The sequence below is a fragment of the Prinia subflava genome, chromosome 1 (genome assembly GCF_021018805.1).
Source record: "Prinia subflava isolate CZ2003 ecotype Zambia chromosome 1, Cam_Psub_1.2, whole genome shotgun sequence".
Taxonomy (NCBI): domain Eukaryota; kingdom Metazoa; phylum Chordata; class Aves; order Passeriformes; family Cisticolidae; genus Prinia; species Prinia subflava.
The window spans coordinates 85285782-85304171 of NC_086247.1; the positions used below are offsets into that span (position 1 = coordinate 85285782).

General features: G+C 42.4%; 1 protein-coding gene across 4 annotated transcripts in view; it reads right to left on the bottom strand.

Moving 5' to 3' along the window:
* SLC22A23 (solute carrier family 22 member 23) overlaps positions 1 to 18390 on the bottom strand; it is a 110173-nt gene that overhangs the window by 68587 nt on the left and 23196 nt on the right. For all 4 annotated transcript variants that reach the window (XM_063401506.1, XM_063401516.1, XM_063401496.1 and 1 more), the window contains one exon: positions 17560 to 17714. In XM_063401506.1, the coding sequence (XP_063257576.1) occupies positions 17560 to 17714 (155 nt within the window). The remainder of the gene's footprint in view (positions 1 to 17559; positions 17715 to 18390) is intronic.

Genomic DNA, 18390 nt, shown 5'->3' on the forward strand with positions numbered 1-18390 from the left:
ACAAGCCCCCTGCAGCAGATTCTTGTGGTACCACTTAGCTTTCAGGACAAGTTGGTAGGCATGGGGATGTTAAGAGTGCATTAATCCTAGGCAAAAAGCCTACAGCTTCCAAGGGGTAGATTAATTATTAAACCAGCATCAATAAAAATATTCAGCAGCTCAGAGACATAAACCCACATTATTGACAGATAAGAGCTCCAATAACCTTGAACTTCAATTTATAGATTCACTCCCCCTTCCCAGTAGATAGCAACAGTTATATTTTCTAATTTGTTCTTACAAAGGGAAATTGATGAAAATGGTGGTTTAAATTGGCTAAGAGGCACAGTGTACACAGCAGTGGCATTTTCCTCCATCTTTCTATCTCCTCTCCTGTCAGCACCCATAAGAATAGAGTGCGTTTGCTTCCCTGACCAATAAACCAAAGAGATCGTGACAATGATGAAGAGCTTATAAGTACATCTATACTTCCTTTGAAATAACTGGGACAGCAGATACTGGGATGTAAGAAATTTGGCCTGTGGAGTTTGAGGAGACACTCCTTAACATCTTTGCCTTTCTAAAGCCAGGTTAGTCACTGGAACACCTGAAACTCAGATACTCAGAATAGGGATGGGCACATGTGCCCTGAAGACGTTGCAGTTTTAGGGTTGCTGATATGTACATGCAAAGATCATCCAGTTTTGTGAGAGAAAGCAGAGAGTATTCTGGGCTTGAATAAAGAATAGTTGTTATCAGATGACAGGAATTAAGTTTCACCTCAATGTATTCAACCCAGCTGAACTCCAAACCATCCATTTATAGACAGGAAATGCAAAAAAGCAAAAATAATGTTCTACAGTGTTTGTCTGTGAGTCACTGAGTTGAGCAACTCCAGCTAGCAGTATTTAACATGGTTAAATTAAAAAGTTGGTAGGGAGGCTGGAATCTCAGCGTTTTCTCAACAGATTAATTTACTGTATTGTCTCTTGAAGGGAGGAGTTTGAAGTCTCTAATGTGTATATCACTATATCCTGCGTATTAAACAGGAGAGGACAAACAATGGCCAAGCTGGCTGTCCTCCAGTTAATCATCCTGCTTTGACTCAGATTCATCTTGGAGCTGCTGCTGAAAACCAATTGCTTGTTTAATGGGGCAGAAAGATGAAATCAGTTTCAATATGAATCTCTAAAGTGTCCCTCTTATGTAAAAGTGCTGCCTGAGGGATCAAGAGACACATACATTTCCTTCTGCTTGTGCCAGTTTCACTTCCAGTTTGCTATCCTTACAGGTACCAAATTCTAAAATCATGAGGAGAAAGAAGCTGCAGCTGAATGCAAACTTCCTCTCTTTGGTTCACGGCATTCTCAAGACACAGGCAGATCTCCTGCAGGGAGGTGACAGCCATACCCCCAAGTGAGATTAGTTAGCACTGACTCATCAGGTGTTTCATTAAGGAGCCGTGCCAGGGAAGAAACCAAGCGCGGTGAGCAACGCCAATGCCAGTGGCACGCTGCTCCGGGGAGAAGCGGTGACTGCTGGGGTGGAGGACGTCTCAGGGACAGATGACACTGGCACGGCTGGGAAAATCAGCCCAGGCCTGTCTCCAGATGAGCAAAATTCTCTAAGTGGCACTGCCCGGAAATTAGGATCAATAGTAATATGCACACACACACACACATTTTGTGCTTTTGGTCAGGTGAGGAGCATTCAAACCAGATCAAAACAGGTTTGCTGACTGCAGGGCTTCCCATAACGTTTTCCATACCAACACTTAAAGGCAATAGCACTGTTTGTGACTTCATAGTTTTCTTTCCTCTTCTTTTTTAAACAAGAAAACTGGCCTAAGCTGAAAAATAATTCAATTTTCCATTCTAACTTGGGAATTTGAAAACGGCATTAACAGAGAATCCAGGACTTTTGATTTTGCTGTTGTGTTTTTTTATTATGATTTTATGACAGAACACCCACACATGCACACTTTCTGTGATCCTTTGCTAACACAATAAACCAGAAAACAAGAATTTATGCTACTTTAAGAAAGAATAAGAGACACCACAGTCTGGACCAGTGACCAATACATCACCTCCACAACCCACCCACATGCTCCCTGTGCTTCCCAGCCACATTCCATTAGTCTGTAGCTATCGCACAAGGAACCATTCCTGTGTCACACATGCCTGTGTACCTGCTGGCCAGGCACTGCACAGCACGCACCTTTACACACATTTTCGGGGTGCCAGCCCCATTTTTGCAGTTATCTGGAAAGTAGGCATTCCCAGAAGCATGGCTAGCTCCCTCTGTGCCTTCCCATGTGCTCCCTCAATGCAAGTGGCATCAGACAGTCTGCCAAGGTGTTAGTGTCAAAGGCTCCAGGTTCACAGGGAAGCTGCTTGGTGCCACTGTAAGGCATTTCCATCACTCCAGAGAAGCCCAAGAGATCATGCACATACACAAAATTCTCCTCTAATGTCACATGCCCCACATTAACATTACAAAAGGAACCAAGCACTGAAGCATTCCAGAATTAAAAAAGCCTGTGTTTACTGCTTGTCAATTAATGGCCTGGTCTCATATCAATTTTATCACCACATGAATAACTAAGTTTGCACTGTGCTTTTTCACCACACTGTCTTGGGGCATAAGGTACATAGAAAGACTAAATGCTTCCAACTCGCACAAAAAGGATACAATAGAAATTAAGAAAATGCAGAAAATTTGTTTCAGTAAATTCCAGTGGTGTGCAGTACACCAGGAGCAGTGTCTGCAGATTTGGGGAGCAGCTGCCTCTCCCACCAAACATCTACACTGCACACGAATATCATCAAATCACACAACATATTGAGCTGGAAGTAACCCACAAGGGTCAAGCCCAACTCAGCCCTGCACAGGACATGCCCCAGAGTCAGACCATGTGCCTGTTTCAGGCCATTCTGCATGACAGTGCTTTCTGAAAGCAGTCTCTGGTCACCAAGAACTCAATGAAGAGGAAGAGATACAAAGGAATTGCGTAGGAGACAACGCCAACAATAGATTATACATGCTGTCTGTGTGGGACGGGGAGTTTCTATCCCATGAGAAATTTTAATATTTTGACATCTGCTTTCACGTAATCTGTCCTTGTTGCTTAAGGATTCCCATGATACTATGGACCAGTTTAGCAAGGAAAGATTTGGCAATGAAAATGTGGTCCAAGAATCCAGACATGAGGAATGAAACACACATAGCACTTAAAAGTAACACATTATCGTGTTTGCAAGTAACACCTTATCTCCAGAGACCACAAATATTAAATGTGATCTGAAACAAAACATCCACAGTTTCTCCAGCACAGGGAGATTCCAGAGAAGCCAAACATTTTCTGTAGAAAGTTCCTATCACAATACAGTACAGTTTTCAAAGAAATGTGTGTATATGTATATATATTTTAGTGCTTCACCATTTGCCTTTGACCTGTCTGCTGCCATTCGCTCACTCATCCATCTTGGAAGGGTGTGCTGGTAGTATTCCAGAATTCCAAATGAAAAAAGACAATTTACCACTAAAAACAGTTGAGTGAGACCTCTTCCTCTCCCTGACCTTTCCACGGGAGGGTGGCCAGCCCAGCTGCGATCCATACATGCACCACTCCTCACCCATCATTTCTTTAACTTCCTTTAGTGGGGTCCAAAGACTGTATCCATATGAGACAAGGTTGTGTGATGCCATTAGAAAATTTTACACTTCAAGAATTCGATTTGCCTCACAGGACGATGCTCTGATTTTTTTCTCTTTTGATTTTGCTCCATCTGAAGTGTACTCTGTAGTACACAAGAAACTCATCTAAGTATAATTCACCCTGAATGCACAGAGACCTCATGGTACGAGAAGGAAAGAGCACGTTACTGGTTATGGTTCCCTTATCTGCACCAATTCCACTGCTGTTGCAAACACACAGTCCTAGGGTGGATCTGTCAAAAAAACAGAACAGGGAAACGGACAGTGGAGGGAGTAATATTTAGAGAAATATTTTTGATTTATTTTATTTAGACCGTATCACCTAGCATAGTTGATTTTGAGGGCAGCAACAAAACCAGCCAAACTGGCAAAATTCAGGGGGTGTCAATATGTGGCAGAAAATTCTGACACCGGCAGTGTTTTTCGAGAGCTGAAATGTATGGCCACATTTTGCTCAGTTTTCAAAGCTTCGGGAGATAATGCTGGTCAGGACTCAGTTTGTCATCCCATAAGCCCACCTTCCTGCATTCTCACATCCCCTGACATTTACCTCCAACATTTGCATCTGTTTGCTCCCTAAATGGACATTTAAACAAAAGAGCAGAAAATTGGCTCAGGAAATTGATTTTTTTTTCAATTTGTTGGCTGGATTATGTGGCTGAACAAAGCCAGCAGAGAAGAATCAGATGCAGAGAGGAATGCAGGTGAGCATCAGAAGCTGCAGGGATCCCTCCAGTTTGGGTGTTAAGGAGCAGTTATAGGAATGCAAACACATTTCTCCTGCATGGTGACCCCATTAACAGGAACCTATATCCAATAATTACTGACCTTCAGGATCTTAATAGGATCACAGTTGCAGCACAGTTTCCATGCAGTAGGACTTTTCCTTCAAGACCTTCAGGAGAACACCAGTATTCTGAGGAAAGGGCAAATGACCACACAGGCAGCAGCTCTGCTGGCCCCCAGACCCACACCACGCTGACAGCACCTCTCCCAACAGGTACCTGAACTGGGCAGGATCAGGCTGTTTCAGAGGGACCCTCTGCTGCTGCCAAGGTCTCCAGGTACAGACAACATGGAATGACTTTGCCAACCACATCCTATTCCCGTCCTGATCCACCAGTTTGCAGAACAAACAAAAAATGGAAGTTTCAACAAATTGTACGTTTAAGTTACTCAAATATGTGATAATTTTACACTTACTGTTAAGTGACATTAAACCAAATGAATTTTACACTGAATGCCTGTCTTGAAACTGTCTCAAGATTTACATTTCAAAAGTACCATTTCATACCAATTACACATTGCACAAGTGTAACTGCATGCAGTATATTTTAAAAAATCAGCTTAAAAATATTGTTTGCTTTCGTGTTTAGCCTTCTTGCAGTAGTAGCTTTAATTTAAGTCACTAAATTCTGTTTGAAATTAGAATTGTGCAAAGCATTTTGCAGACCAATATTCCAATTCAGAATCATCAGGAAAAACTTGTTTTCACATAGATCTTAGTGAATACTCCTAATATATTACAGCAAATGTTGTAGTGTACCTTTCTCATAGATGTCTTCTCCAAAGAATAAGCACTATTTCATTCTACTGTTGAGAAAGTGAAACTCACTTTTCAGTATTGCCATTTACAACAAACAAAAGGAGACACAGCTGAAGTCTAAACACATAAATCCAGAAACTTCCTTTTGTACTGCCTATTTTACACAGCACATTTTAAAATAGAAATGGGCATGCTGTAGCCAGGCATTCTCAGGCAGCCACCTAATTAGCAATCAAAAATTAATTCAGAAAGCAGAAATAACAAAGTAAAAAACAAAAGAAAACAACAAAACTCCCAAACCACAACACCAAAATTAAACCAACCAAACAAAAACCCACACACTTTCACAATTCCAAAGACTTTCAAAATGTTCTGATTAAAAGACCAAGGTTATAGGAGCTTGACAGACAATTCAGCACAGAGAGCATCTTTATCCAAGACACAAACATCATCATCATCTCTGCCCCAGTTCTAGACCTAACCTTTTCTTATCCCAAAGCCAAGAAAAAAAAAATTAGTCTCATTGAAGGGTGAGATATACTGAGTAAAACTGATGGGACAGCAACAAAATGACATTTTCAAAGCAACTGTTTCCAGTACTGAAATATCAGATTGATGGTCTGCATTTCTGCTCTTCAAGGTTAGCACTGCCAAGTTCATGACCAAGATGTTTTGGTCTGAATCACAGATTTTTTGTTGTCATCAGCAGACTGAAGGGTTTTATTTATTCACTAATTTGGATGTTGCTAAGAAGAGCTAGCCAGAAAAGTGGAAATCTTGTAACTAGGACCTGATCTTATTTGGTTCTCCAACCGAGCTTCAGAAGTTTTCAATAAACCCAAAGCCAGGCTTCTCGCTCTGAAAGCTTAAATAAATAAAGTTAAAGCCATACAGATCTCTGTAAATTATTTTTAAGAATTGCTTTTCTCTGCTGCCACTTTATCTGCTCTTCTCAAAGTCAGTTAGAGCCTAGAAAAGGTGGAAGGACTTCCATCTGCTACTACTTCAAAGACAGCTATCCTGAAAAGAAGCATCAACCTGTCCAAGACATATGTTTCTTACTATTAGACCTGCTGTCTCTGCCAAGATGCAATTAAGCACTGTCTAATCTTTAAAAAGCCTTCAAGAAATAAGTTTTAAATCCCACATTTAAGAACGACGCACTGAATTAAGTCATGCTTCACCATGACTTGCAACACACGAATCTGTTTACACCAAGGGAGTTCCCTGACCCAAGGTTGCTGCAGTAAGCTTGCAAGAATTGATCCATTTGCACTACAAGTAAGCCACAAGGTCTCTTAAACGGCTTCTGCAGCAGGGCACTAGGGCAAGGCAAATTTATGTCACGGCCCCTGTAGTCCCTCCTCTCTCCTTGACTCCCCAGACACATGCTCCTTCTCTCCACCTTTGTCTGCCTAGGCTTATTCCACCCTGCAGTGAGCTTTTGTGAGGAGAAACACCAGGGGAAAACTGACTTAAAACTAAAGAAAACAACAAAATCAACAGTTTTCTGCTTGTTTACACTGCTGAATCAGTTCACTGTAGGACCAGCAGTAGGTGGGAGCACCAGCCAAGAGGGACATACCCAGAACAGGCAGAGCCAGGTCAGCTTAGGCTGTCCCTGAGCTGCTGTCAGATTCTCCTGCAGGGCAAAAGCTCCAGCCAGTTCCTCCTGCACTGACATTTTGAGATTTTAACTACTCCCAGAATCAGGGCAGAAAGGATCAGACACATTAACAAAAGGCCTTGTCCTGTGTGCACAGGCAGGTGGGTTATTTCTCCCAGAAGCTCACTCCTGTGAGGTTTGCCACCTGCGCAGCACTGCCATGGGTAGAGCCACACTGCAGCTGCTGCCTGGCAGCTGAGCAGCACTGGGCACGCAGGACATGCTTCTGTGGCCTGAAGGAGGGATAGAGATTATAGGTAAATAAAAGTATCCCAGTCAGAAGTCAAATCCAAAGCTGTCCTGGCAGGAAAAAAGCACTGGTATGCTCAATGCAAGTCCCACCAGGTACCAAAAACCTCCCAGCAAGGGACAGCACTGAGGCAGCTGAGCTAATCACATTCACACATGCTAGCATGACATGCTGCCAGCTTTGTCTGGCCATCTTTTTGTTTCCAAAACAACTGAGACACAAAATCTTTAATTGCTGCTATTATTCTTCATTGGATTGGAGCAGATTTCTTATTTTAGAAAAGTATCTGTCACATTGTCTTTTATCACAGCATGAGAGAGGAGGCAGCTGTAGTACATACTGTATAGTCTGGGTTTTTGTATTTTCCCTCTTTGGGTCATGCATTAGCTATTCTTCTTCTCTGCTTTGGCACATGTTACTAGACCCACAGAAAACACTTATCCTCAGGGAAAGACCACCTTTAAAGAAAAGGTCAGGAAGGGAGGAAAGGCACCTGCATGAATGCTTTTTTATTGAAATACAATGCTTAGTAAAAAAGGATGAAGTCTGTCTCCTAAAAGAGTCAAATCCCTTAGGTTAAAGGTTTGCAAGATCTAGATTGGATTTTACATATTTTCTTTCAGACTTAGCACAGACACTAAAGGAAAAAAATAAGCAGAATGGGACAACTGATTGGACAGAATGGGACAATGGCTGAATCACTATTCTAAACTCACACATGGTATCTGAAAAGACTAGTATGAGAACAGTCAAGGTTGATATAATCAAAGCTTCTCCTGCCCAAATTCCAAAGCATTGGGTTTCACTAATTGGGTTTCTCTGTTGAACAGATACAAGAGAAACAGGATTTTTTTCAACAGATGACAAACACTGACAGTTTTATTTATTTATTTAACTTTCAAAGCAGAGTCATTTTTAATGGATCTATAATTCAAAAGCTCTTTAATTAATTTTCCTAAAGCTTCCTAGAAAGACAGATTTGGCTTTCTGCATTGAAAAACAAGTCAGTCAAGTTCTAGGCAAAGAACTCCAACCAAACATTTCAAAGTCAAAGCTATAAATGAAACAAAAATGAAATGTTATTAGGAACACTGGTTGAAATTTCACCACATAAGCTACTTCCAGCATTACCCAATTTTTAAGTTGCTCTTATTTTTCCTTCCTGCCCTCAACCCATTTTTGTTTGCTATAATAATAGTAAAAAATCCCCACAGAAATTCTTCCCTTATATTGCTTTTTGCCTCACCATATTATTGATTCTGCTTCCTGTGCTTTTTTTGTTACTTTTCTTTCTTCTGACTCCTCTGTTAATCAAGTGCTCCATATCCAGGAGACAGCTACAGTGCCTACAACTACAGGACTGAAATCTGAGTGGAAGCAACAGAGGAACTGGAAAAAATCCCTGAAGAGCTGACAGGCTGACACTTTGTTCCTTCTGGACAGCAGTTTCACATCAAGCAGAAAACCAGGGATCCATTTATTTATTTTGGACAACAACTCTGGTGCTTAAATATCCATTGAACTCAGCGCTTCATAGAGAAAATGCCCTCCTCATTTCTCCAGGGAATTAATCTCAAGTGTCTGGATTACAGTAACATAAAGCAACCTACCTTTGTCTTAGTACCAGGACACACAGGTTCTCCAGTCTGCATTTTTAACGGAATCACAATTACAGTGCACAGTGCTCCAGCAGAGCTTGCCCTCCTCCACGGCCCTTCTCAGGTCCTGGTCCAGCCAAGGCATGCTCAAACACTGCTCTCCCCTGCTGCTTCTGCCAGAGATTATTCTCCTCAGAGAATAAACAACTGCAGAATGAAATGTTTGTCCTTAACCTAGTACATTGATTATGTGAGCTAAGCCACTGATGGAGATGTGTTTGCACTTAAATGCCTGATTGCAAGGGAGAGAGCTGTGGCATTGCTGTACAGGAGGGTGGTCTCTGCCATGGCACTAGGGCAGAAAGCTGGAAGGAGAGGCCACAAGAATTATTAACTTGCCAAAAATTCCTCCAAGCACAAACCAGTTACAGAGAAATGCTGGGACATCCAGGAGCTGGGGACATTACCCAGAGAGGTGCAAGAACATGGATCCAGAATTTCTGATGCAAGTGCTGAACCATGCTTTCTTCCACAGTTCAGCACAGGCACTTCATCAAGTGACAGCTACATTTACAAGCCATTGAACCTTCTCCAAACATCCTTTTTCTCTAGGATACTATCTGTGGTTTTTTTTACCAGGCTTAAATTCAGGAATTTTTGCAAGAAAAGTTCAAAGATTCTGTACTGAATGTATAGGTGACTAAAGCAGACATACAGCTTATATATCCAAAACTAGAGTGGTACAAAGATTTGCACATCATTCATTAGACTTTGGTAAACTGACTTCTTCTCTCACAATTCATACTGTAACCAGAATTCAAAGAATGCGAACAAACAAGTTTCCAAGATATTAGCAAGCACTTAGGTCTCAACTTATCTCTTAAAACTACGTAAGTGTCTGTACAAGTCATTTAAGAAGGGACCAGATATTCTCAAAAGACAAAAACTTAGCTCATACTTTTAGGTCCATCAGTAATTGCAGCATATAACTTATGAACACATCCATTCACAATGCTACATCATGGAGTTTTCTTTTAAAAAATGAAAAATGAATGATGTGAGCACTGGTATCATGTCTATGATTAAATTCTGTACACTGTCAACAATTAAAATGAAGAATTAAAACAAAACTGAACTTTTTAATTGTATCTGACTAAATAATACACAGTTGCAGAACTACTGCAATGAGCACTGCCTGCAAATTTCATGCTTTGAGTGAAATTTAATTAACTTGAACTAGTAAAAATCCCACAGGGTTATATTATTTGTAAGTGAGAAAATAGGAGTCATGTCTGCATGACTGGGGATGGGAATTTGGCTAGAGTTGTTTAATTATGGTTCCTCTTGAAAGGCACATAAATATTTATGTGAATTTGTGCACTGACATTTGTTGCTGGACTCGAATATTCAAAGTTTCTACAGATAACTTCTAAATGCACCTTCTACATACACACAACTTTTCCTTTGTGCACATCCTGTTGCTATAACTTGGCTTGTTTTCCTGACAAGCTAACCTGTAGGGATGGGCAGGAAAGGGAAGTAAAGCACTATTCATTCCTAGGTGATTTATGAACCTATGCGTCCTTCGTTCTGCAGCAGAAAGCTGGCTCAGGCACACACACAAAAATGTGTGTTTGTCTGTGCCTTCACTGGAAGAAGCATCTGGGGGAAAAAACAAATCCAGCCCTGAATGCTGTCTGTCTTAAGTGCAGCTCCTGAGAATGTCACTGCCCAACTCATTTCCAACACTAGCCCGTCCTGTTTCCAAGTGCTGCCAAGTGCCAGGACACAGATGAGGAACAGGACAGCTGGAACTCACTAAGCTGACAGTCTCAGCATGATGGGCTTTATATGTACAACTTCTCTCTGATACTCTCTGTAAAAAAATTAACTTCCTGCTAGGGAAAATTTAAAAGATTTAAAAAACCAAAATCACTTGGTCACGGCCTCCATGGATGCATGCACATGTGTTACAGGAAGCTTTTGCTACCAGCCACCCTACACAACACAGAACACTAGCCCGAACCTATGTAGCAAGAAAAAGCTATTTAGCAGCTGTCTTACAACAACAGGGAAAAAAACCCCAACAAACCAGCAGAGGGAACAGACACTTCACAATTTATTCTTAGAGTGAGGCTATAACACCACTTCAGCTGAGTCAAAGAGTTGTGAGTGAAAGGCGACTTTTTGGATTTCACTAACCATTTTAAACGCTCACTTATAGTCTAAAGTCATCAGTTGTATGAGCAGCTGAGACAATGCAAAGGAATTTGGAAGAGGAATAGAAAAGCCCATCTCATTTCCTTTCAATGGCAGCAAGCTTTCAGCTGTGCAACAGACTTACAAATCTATTTGACATTGCTCAGAATAAAGAAACACCAATTAAAAAAAAATCCCTGAAAGTGTAATTACACTTCTGAACAGTTACAAGTATTTGTGTGACAGAAGGTAAGATTTTGCAGACTGAGCATACCCAGAGTGTTTGAGCTGGTCTGGAACAATTAAAAGACAGATGCTTTAAATGGTAAAAATGCAAACTGTGTTCTGAGCTAGGGAAATTGCATCTGATTGTCATCACAAGTGTAGCAACTGCAGTGTTCCATCTTAATTGCATTCACAATTGACCACTCATACAAAAAGTACCTCAAATAAAATTAATTCCTAAGGCTTTTTGTCACATTTACAACACATAAGATTTTCAGCAATGAAATGGAAAAATTTATTAAAGTTATATTCTGCTGCAATATCTGCATCAAACAAACATCTTTTAATGTTCCAAGGAGCTTTAGAAAGAGCCTACTTTTGTTCTCCTTTGGCATACTTGAAGACTTGGTATAAATAATTTCAAATGGGCTGCCTTCAATGGTACAGTTTTTCCAGGATTCAGGACAATTTCAGCAATGCTCCAAGGGCACCTCTGCTCCAGAAGACAGTGTGTAGGGATTAAAATAAGGATGGAGGTCCATGCCCTAATGGCAGACATTGTGTCCCTTGAAGGGCCTATACCCACTCTGACCATCAGAAAAGGGAAGGAAATTCAGCAGAAGTAGTGAGGAAAAAGAGCCAAACATTATTATGGATTGTGATTTGACCGTAGTGAAGGAAGCAACGTAAAACAAGGAAAATTTATACTTATAAGGAGAGTATTGCAATTCCAATAACCTATTCCACTCTTGCATAAATTGAACCCCCAGGCACTTGATAGAAGGCATGCACAGCACTTTTTTGAGCAGCTGGAGAGCTCCTGCTGCATACTATTTTTTTTAACAGTTCTCCCAACAAAGCTATCGAAAATTGTAGCAGTGCTGTTTCAAGAAAATCACATCTCAGCTCAGTGATAGAACAACGTGTGGTGGGCTCTATAAACAAAGTGGTTCTGGATCATTAACAATTAATGACCACTTTAAGGTGAACCAGCTGAGATCAGTGGATCCCTGTGTGATCACTCCTACCAGATCTGCATCAAGTGACTCAGACAAAGGAAGGCTGGTTACATAAACAGAAGGTAGGTGGCTTAACAACCTTGATCTTATCACAGACCTGTCAGTGGAGAGAACTGCACATTACTGCAGAGCTAACTCACATGTCAATGCACTGGAAAGGAATCAGATGTTTTCCACATCCTCCGATTTGGGAATGCTTTGCAGGTTATTTATTGAGCCAGTTCAGATTACACAGAATAGCTTCAGAGCCTGCTGTTTCCAGTGCTTCACCTCCCTGGCCAAGGCCATGCTTGCTACTGAAGAGTCATGAGAGGAAAATCGAGAATTAAATCAATTATAAACTTGGAATGCTTCAGGATTTCACAGCCTATACACTTTTGACAAATAAAGAAGGAAAAGAAAAAAAGATAAATCTCACCCTTTCTATTAACTCCTGTCTGGAAGCAAAATGATTTAACAAATCCGACATCATTACAGCCCAACACTCAGAGGTGCTCCATTTTGGCACTTGCTCATTCTTCAGCCAGCTGCAAGCTTTCTAGCACTCTGCTCTAGCTTTCCAGGACACATGTTAAAAAAAAAACCTTAAGCCACATTCAGCCTCTCAGATGACTGCCTGTGTAATTTACAGGAGTAACAGGTTAGACTGACCTAGCTTTAAATGAGAAAGATACATCACAGCTGGACATCCTAACTGGTCTGAAAGCCTTTGCCAGGCTTCTACAGGGTTTTGAAACACAACCTATGATTTTCAACAGTGTTTCTACCTTTTTCTCCCAACAGTCAAAGAGAAGCAACATGCCTACTCATTCTCCTACTGTGCATCAGAGGGACACCCCTGCTTCCTTGCTCCAACCTGAGATGTCTTCATTCCAGCAGAGCTATTTCCAGAGCTTATTTACCAGTTCATTCAAGTCTAGACTTTCTAATTTTGCAGCATAATCTGTAGCTCAGTCACCCATGAAACTGCTGAACAGCCTGCAATTGTGTGCAAATCCACACCATGGCTTGTGCTGCCTGAGCCCAGGTACAGTCATTTGCAACAGCATACAGCATTTTAATGGGAAGCTCTGTAAACCTGCCAGGAGCATTTGTCAGAAAAATCTCTCTTCCCTTCCTCACCTTCCCCTTAAATAGTTTAATTAATACTGAAGTCCTGTCTTTGGCTCTAGAAAGTGATAAAAGCAGGGATCCTGACAAGGAAGCAGATACAGCATAGGATAGGAACAGCTGGAAGGGAAGCCTTTTTCCCTTCATCCCTTTAATAGCCCTGGCCCCACTCCCACTGTCCCCCAGGCTCAGGCAGCACAAGAGACACTGTGCCCAGTAGATCCCCCAAAGGAAGTGGGGGACAGGGTCAGAGGGCACATCCCACTGACAGCAGCACACTTGGTGGTCTCTGGAGGGAAGGGGGATGGCTTGCCTGGCAGAGGGCTCAGGTAGGTGCTGGCACCAGCCTGACTTGGGCAGCAGCATGTGAGAGGAGAGGGGGTGAAGGGGGAAACTCCTGCCCCCAGCCATGAGAGCTCTGGTGTCAGCTGACAGCAACGAGCCCTAGGGACGGGAGCTGTGCTGAGTCAGCCACGGCATCTGCCTTCTCCACAAACACCCAGGAAAAGGCTGTGCTGTGGTCAGGGCCAAGGCAATGACCCAGTGAGACCAAAGTGACCCAGATGCAACACCCTCCCCACCCTCAAAGTAATCAGATTTGCTCTCTCCCATGACTTCCACATTTGCTGAGTGTACTTGGTCCCACGTGAGTTGCAACAACAAGCAGAGCTATCTGCAGTGAGACTGCTGCTGCAAATCCAGATACCAGCAGAGGCATTACTCAGGCACTCGTGACCCTGCTCAGGGCTCCCACCCCTCAGCCTGTCCAAAGGAGCATTCCTCTCAGGGCCATCTTAGGGCTTTCCACACCAATGGTTAAACTCAAACCTCCTGTCCTTTGGCTGGGCAGCAGGCTGTGGCACTGTGCATCCATCCATGCTCAGCTAACAGGGACATCCTTCCTCTCTGGATGTGCACACAGCAACAAATACCAAACAGAAGGCATTCTGAGAAAAAAAAACCCAACCCAGCTTTCCCCCTGCCTTCTCTTGACCTCTCTGCCTTCAGTCCCTAGTCTACACTCTCTTCTACATTTAGCACTGGGCAGGCATACATGCCCTTTCAACCACCATGGCCAGAAGGCTCCTTTGTGTCCCTTCCCCATTTCTCTCTCCAGGAGATTTGGCCACCAGTCCCAGCACCCTCTTCCAACAAGGGGTGGCCCCTTACTGCAGAAATGTGCTCAGCAAAGATAGCAGGGGACCCACCGAGCATAGCACAGCAGGCAGCACGAGCTGTGCATCACATTGCTGCTGAGTGTGGCGTACTGGGAGACACTGTACCCTCCTGGGAAGAGCTTCCTGAGGATTCTTGTTGGTCCCTGACCATACAAGATGTGTGCTAACTGCTGAGAAGCACAGGAACCCACTGAAGATTGGTAGGAATACCTGTTTCCAGGCAGGAAAACACTTCTGGAAGACAGTAAAACTCCTCCTGTTCTACACCAGAATGAAAGAAAAGCCTTTCAAAGCTGCATGTGTTTACTCAGTGGAACAGGATTTGCTACCTTTTATTCTCCTGGATAATGCAAGGACCCACAGCAACCGGGAGGGGAAGTCTTGGGCTCATTGGTCCTCTGCTTTCCTCCCTCCCAGCAAGCACCATCACCTGCACAAAGCCTGTCTCTTCCTGCAGCTTCACTAAAATTTCACCTGAAACACCTTTTCCAACAGAACTACGGCAGCTGCAGGAAAAGATTTCAGTTTAACAAATCAACATCTCAAGGTGGTTCCTTCTGATAAGCTCTGAGCAGCTCCAGGCAGAGGCTGTGCTTGGAGGCCACAAAAAGCAAGGTCCCCACTGAGAAAAGCCCACAGAGGAGCACAGGCAGCTCCGTGCTGTCCCTCCACACAAGGCAGGGCTCATCCCCGGTGCACTCTGCACCTTAGGGCACAGGAAACAGCACTAACCCACGAAGAAGAGTGTGGTTTGGATGAAGGCAACTCAATCTTGGCAGCTCTGTGTTTTAAAGACAGCACTTGGGTGCTCCTCTCACTCCCAAAGCATCCTGAACTGTTATTTACAATTTCCCTCAGGCAGGCCATAAATCCAAGCACAACTAGCAAGCTCAACACAGTGTAAAAGGATCCCAGAGGCAGACTAATTATCTTTGCAGGCTATGCAAGCCTATGCAGTTTTCTTCTGCACAGTAGCTTTGGAAATTTTGGCTAATGGCTACCACTAACAGGTCAAATTTTCCACTTTCTATTGTTCTGTTCAGAGCAGCCAGCTGGGAGTTCAGGGACAACAAATCTCCAGGGGAAGAAATCAAGGCCATTAAGGGAAAGGGAAGAGAGTCTATGAATCAAAAGAATACTCCACACACTTCTGATTCCAGCAGAAAAGATGGTAAATAAAGACTGAGAGGAAGCCTAACACATTATGAGGACTAAAATCAAAACCACCACCAAACAGAAAACCCTACAACTCCCATTCTCTTGAGACTTTAGGGATTACTTCTCTCTGGGTACTGTACACAAAGACGACAATTTCTTTTTTGTTTAAATTATTTAATACAGTGAAGACCCACTCCCCTCATCTCTTGAGACAGAAGGTCAGAAGATTTATCAGAGGCACAGGTGCTGCATCTTTCACATTTTCTCACCTCCACAGAAGTGTGCTGATGTTCAGCCTGCAGCTAATTTCACACTCCTAACACTTCCTAGCTCTGTTTAAGCTTTGTCCTTCCAGACAGCAGTGGTTATAGCAAGCACCTGAATTTTAGAGGGGGTGGGGATAAAATAACAAGACTCAAATCATTGCTCTGGACCAAGTAGTTCATGAAGGAACCAGAATATGCCATTTTCTGAATGAAAGCCTGGGCTGACAAGCTATTGTCTGGTCTAAAGAAACACATACACGCTTTCATTCCAATCATAAAAATGTCCATAATCAAACTTCTACTTAGTTGGCATTTCCCCGTGAAAATCATCAGTTGCAATCTCTTAAAGTTAAAAAAACCCTCATCATATGAGAAAAACTAACATGTTGCAACTGGGCTGTGAAAAATCCTGACAAGCCTATTATCCAGCTGAACATCACACTGGTAATCACTGAAGCCCCCTCCCATGGGAACCACACAGGTTAAATTACTTCCCAATAAAGTGTAATGTTTTCAGTGGTAGTTTCCTTTTTTGGTGAAAGATTGTCACTAGAAATTACATGAGCAAAGGCAAGAGAATTAAAAAATCTTGGGTACCATATCAGGTATAACAGTGAAGTGCAATACAGAACAAACTCTTATCCATTCCAGTCAGGCCTCTTTCTCCTTGGCACAGACCAAAAATAAAACAAAAACTGTGGAACTTCATACTACAAAACACTCTGTGCAAAGTAAGGATACTGTGCTAAATCTTAGTGGGTTAGATACCATCCACAATAGGAAGTAAATAAAATTTTATGAAGATCTGTACAGCAGCTCCCAGGATATAATTAGATAATACTTTTCCAGAGCCAGAAATCTTGTGTTTTCTTTGGTTGGTGTGGTGCTACCTGTTAATTACAAACAGCCAAGGAAGCAGAAGATGCTCTCTGGAACACATCCAAGGGACACAGATTAGGCTGGTGGCATCATGGATGCACATTCCAAAGGCAAGGCCTCCAGAGGGGGTTTTCAAGTGCTCTGGCTATGAGTTTACTAGTCACCCCAGATGGGAGCGTGTAAGTATTTCTTACAAGTTTTCTCTCAGAGTTTTTTCTCCCTCATGAAACAGACAAACACAACAACAACACCCAAACAAAAACTCAAAATTACCCAACCGAAAAATGAAAAGAGTGGACAAAAGGACTTCAGGATCTTCTAACATATTTTTGATGTAACTTTACAATCCTGGGGCAGGGACACAGAATATTTCAGCAAGTAAAAGAGGAAGTTCTGAAAAAGTGCCAGAGTACAAACTGCTAGAGGCAGCCAAAGTGGTAAGTCTCCCACTGAGCTCAATATCGCAGAGTGAAATCTACTCCCATTACACATTATGGCTATGACCCAGGTAACTTCTAGGTTTAAAAAACAACAGACAAACCCAAACCACCTTACAACTTTTAAAATGAACTCTGAGACTGCTTGACAGAGTACTTTGTAATAACCTAAAGAGATAGCTGCAAAATCCTCCTTACCAAAATTCAGGCTAAAGCTTTTGCAATCAATATGATTCTGGTTTGATCTGTCTGAACACACACAGGAAGCCAGAGAACAGCAAACCGCATACTCGATAAAAACACATTTGTATGGGTGATGAAGGAATACTCACGCAGCGCATACAGGGAGAGGACTATTCCAGCCAGGCAAAATCCCTCGAAAAACCTGAGTGTGCTGAACATGGTCACATTCACTGAGAGTGCCACAGTCAGTCCAAATACCAAAATGAATATGACAGAGAAGAGCAGTACAGGCCGTCGACCAACCCTAAAAATAAGGAGATATGGAGAAACAGTGTTAAAAGCCAGGATGGATAATGCTAGATCATTAAAACTGGCAAAGAAGGGAACAAGTCAGGCAATCCCTTCCAAATATTGCTACCCATATTTAATGTTTCTTCCATTCTTCTCTTTTTTTTTTCTTACTAAATCCCAGATTTCTCTGCCAGCTTTGCATTGACAAGTCCATCTCAGAAGGGATTAAGCAGAGACAGCACATTGTATTGGTGCTTGATTTAACCAGCATTTTCAAAACAACAAAGATAAACAAGGAAGCATCTAGGAACTACTGTAAGGCCATAAATAAGTCCCTTGGAGATAAAAATCAACTTCTCAGAGCTTTTTGTAGTAGCACAGGGCAATATATGATGTTGTAGCAGCTCTCTTATTAGAGGGTAAAAATGATGAGGCACAGACTTCGTATTAAACACAGCATAAAAAGGGTCCTGGCTTATTCCTCTTCACAGCTTAGTCATCTTAACTCCAACTATTCACTGACTCTGGCTGCAGCAAGCTCCTACTGTAGGTTTCCCTTGCAGCCTCTGACTGCTGGTTATTTCCTGCTGAACTGTGACTGAATGTATCGGTTTGCAGACTCTGAGTGCAGGCTTTCACCTGGCTAGACTGTGACTGCAGATTCCAACAACAGGCTCTGACTGCAGACC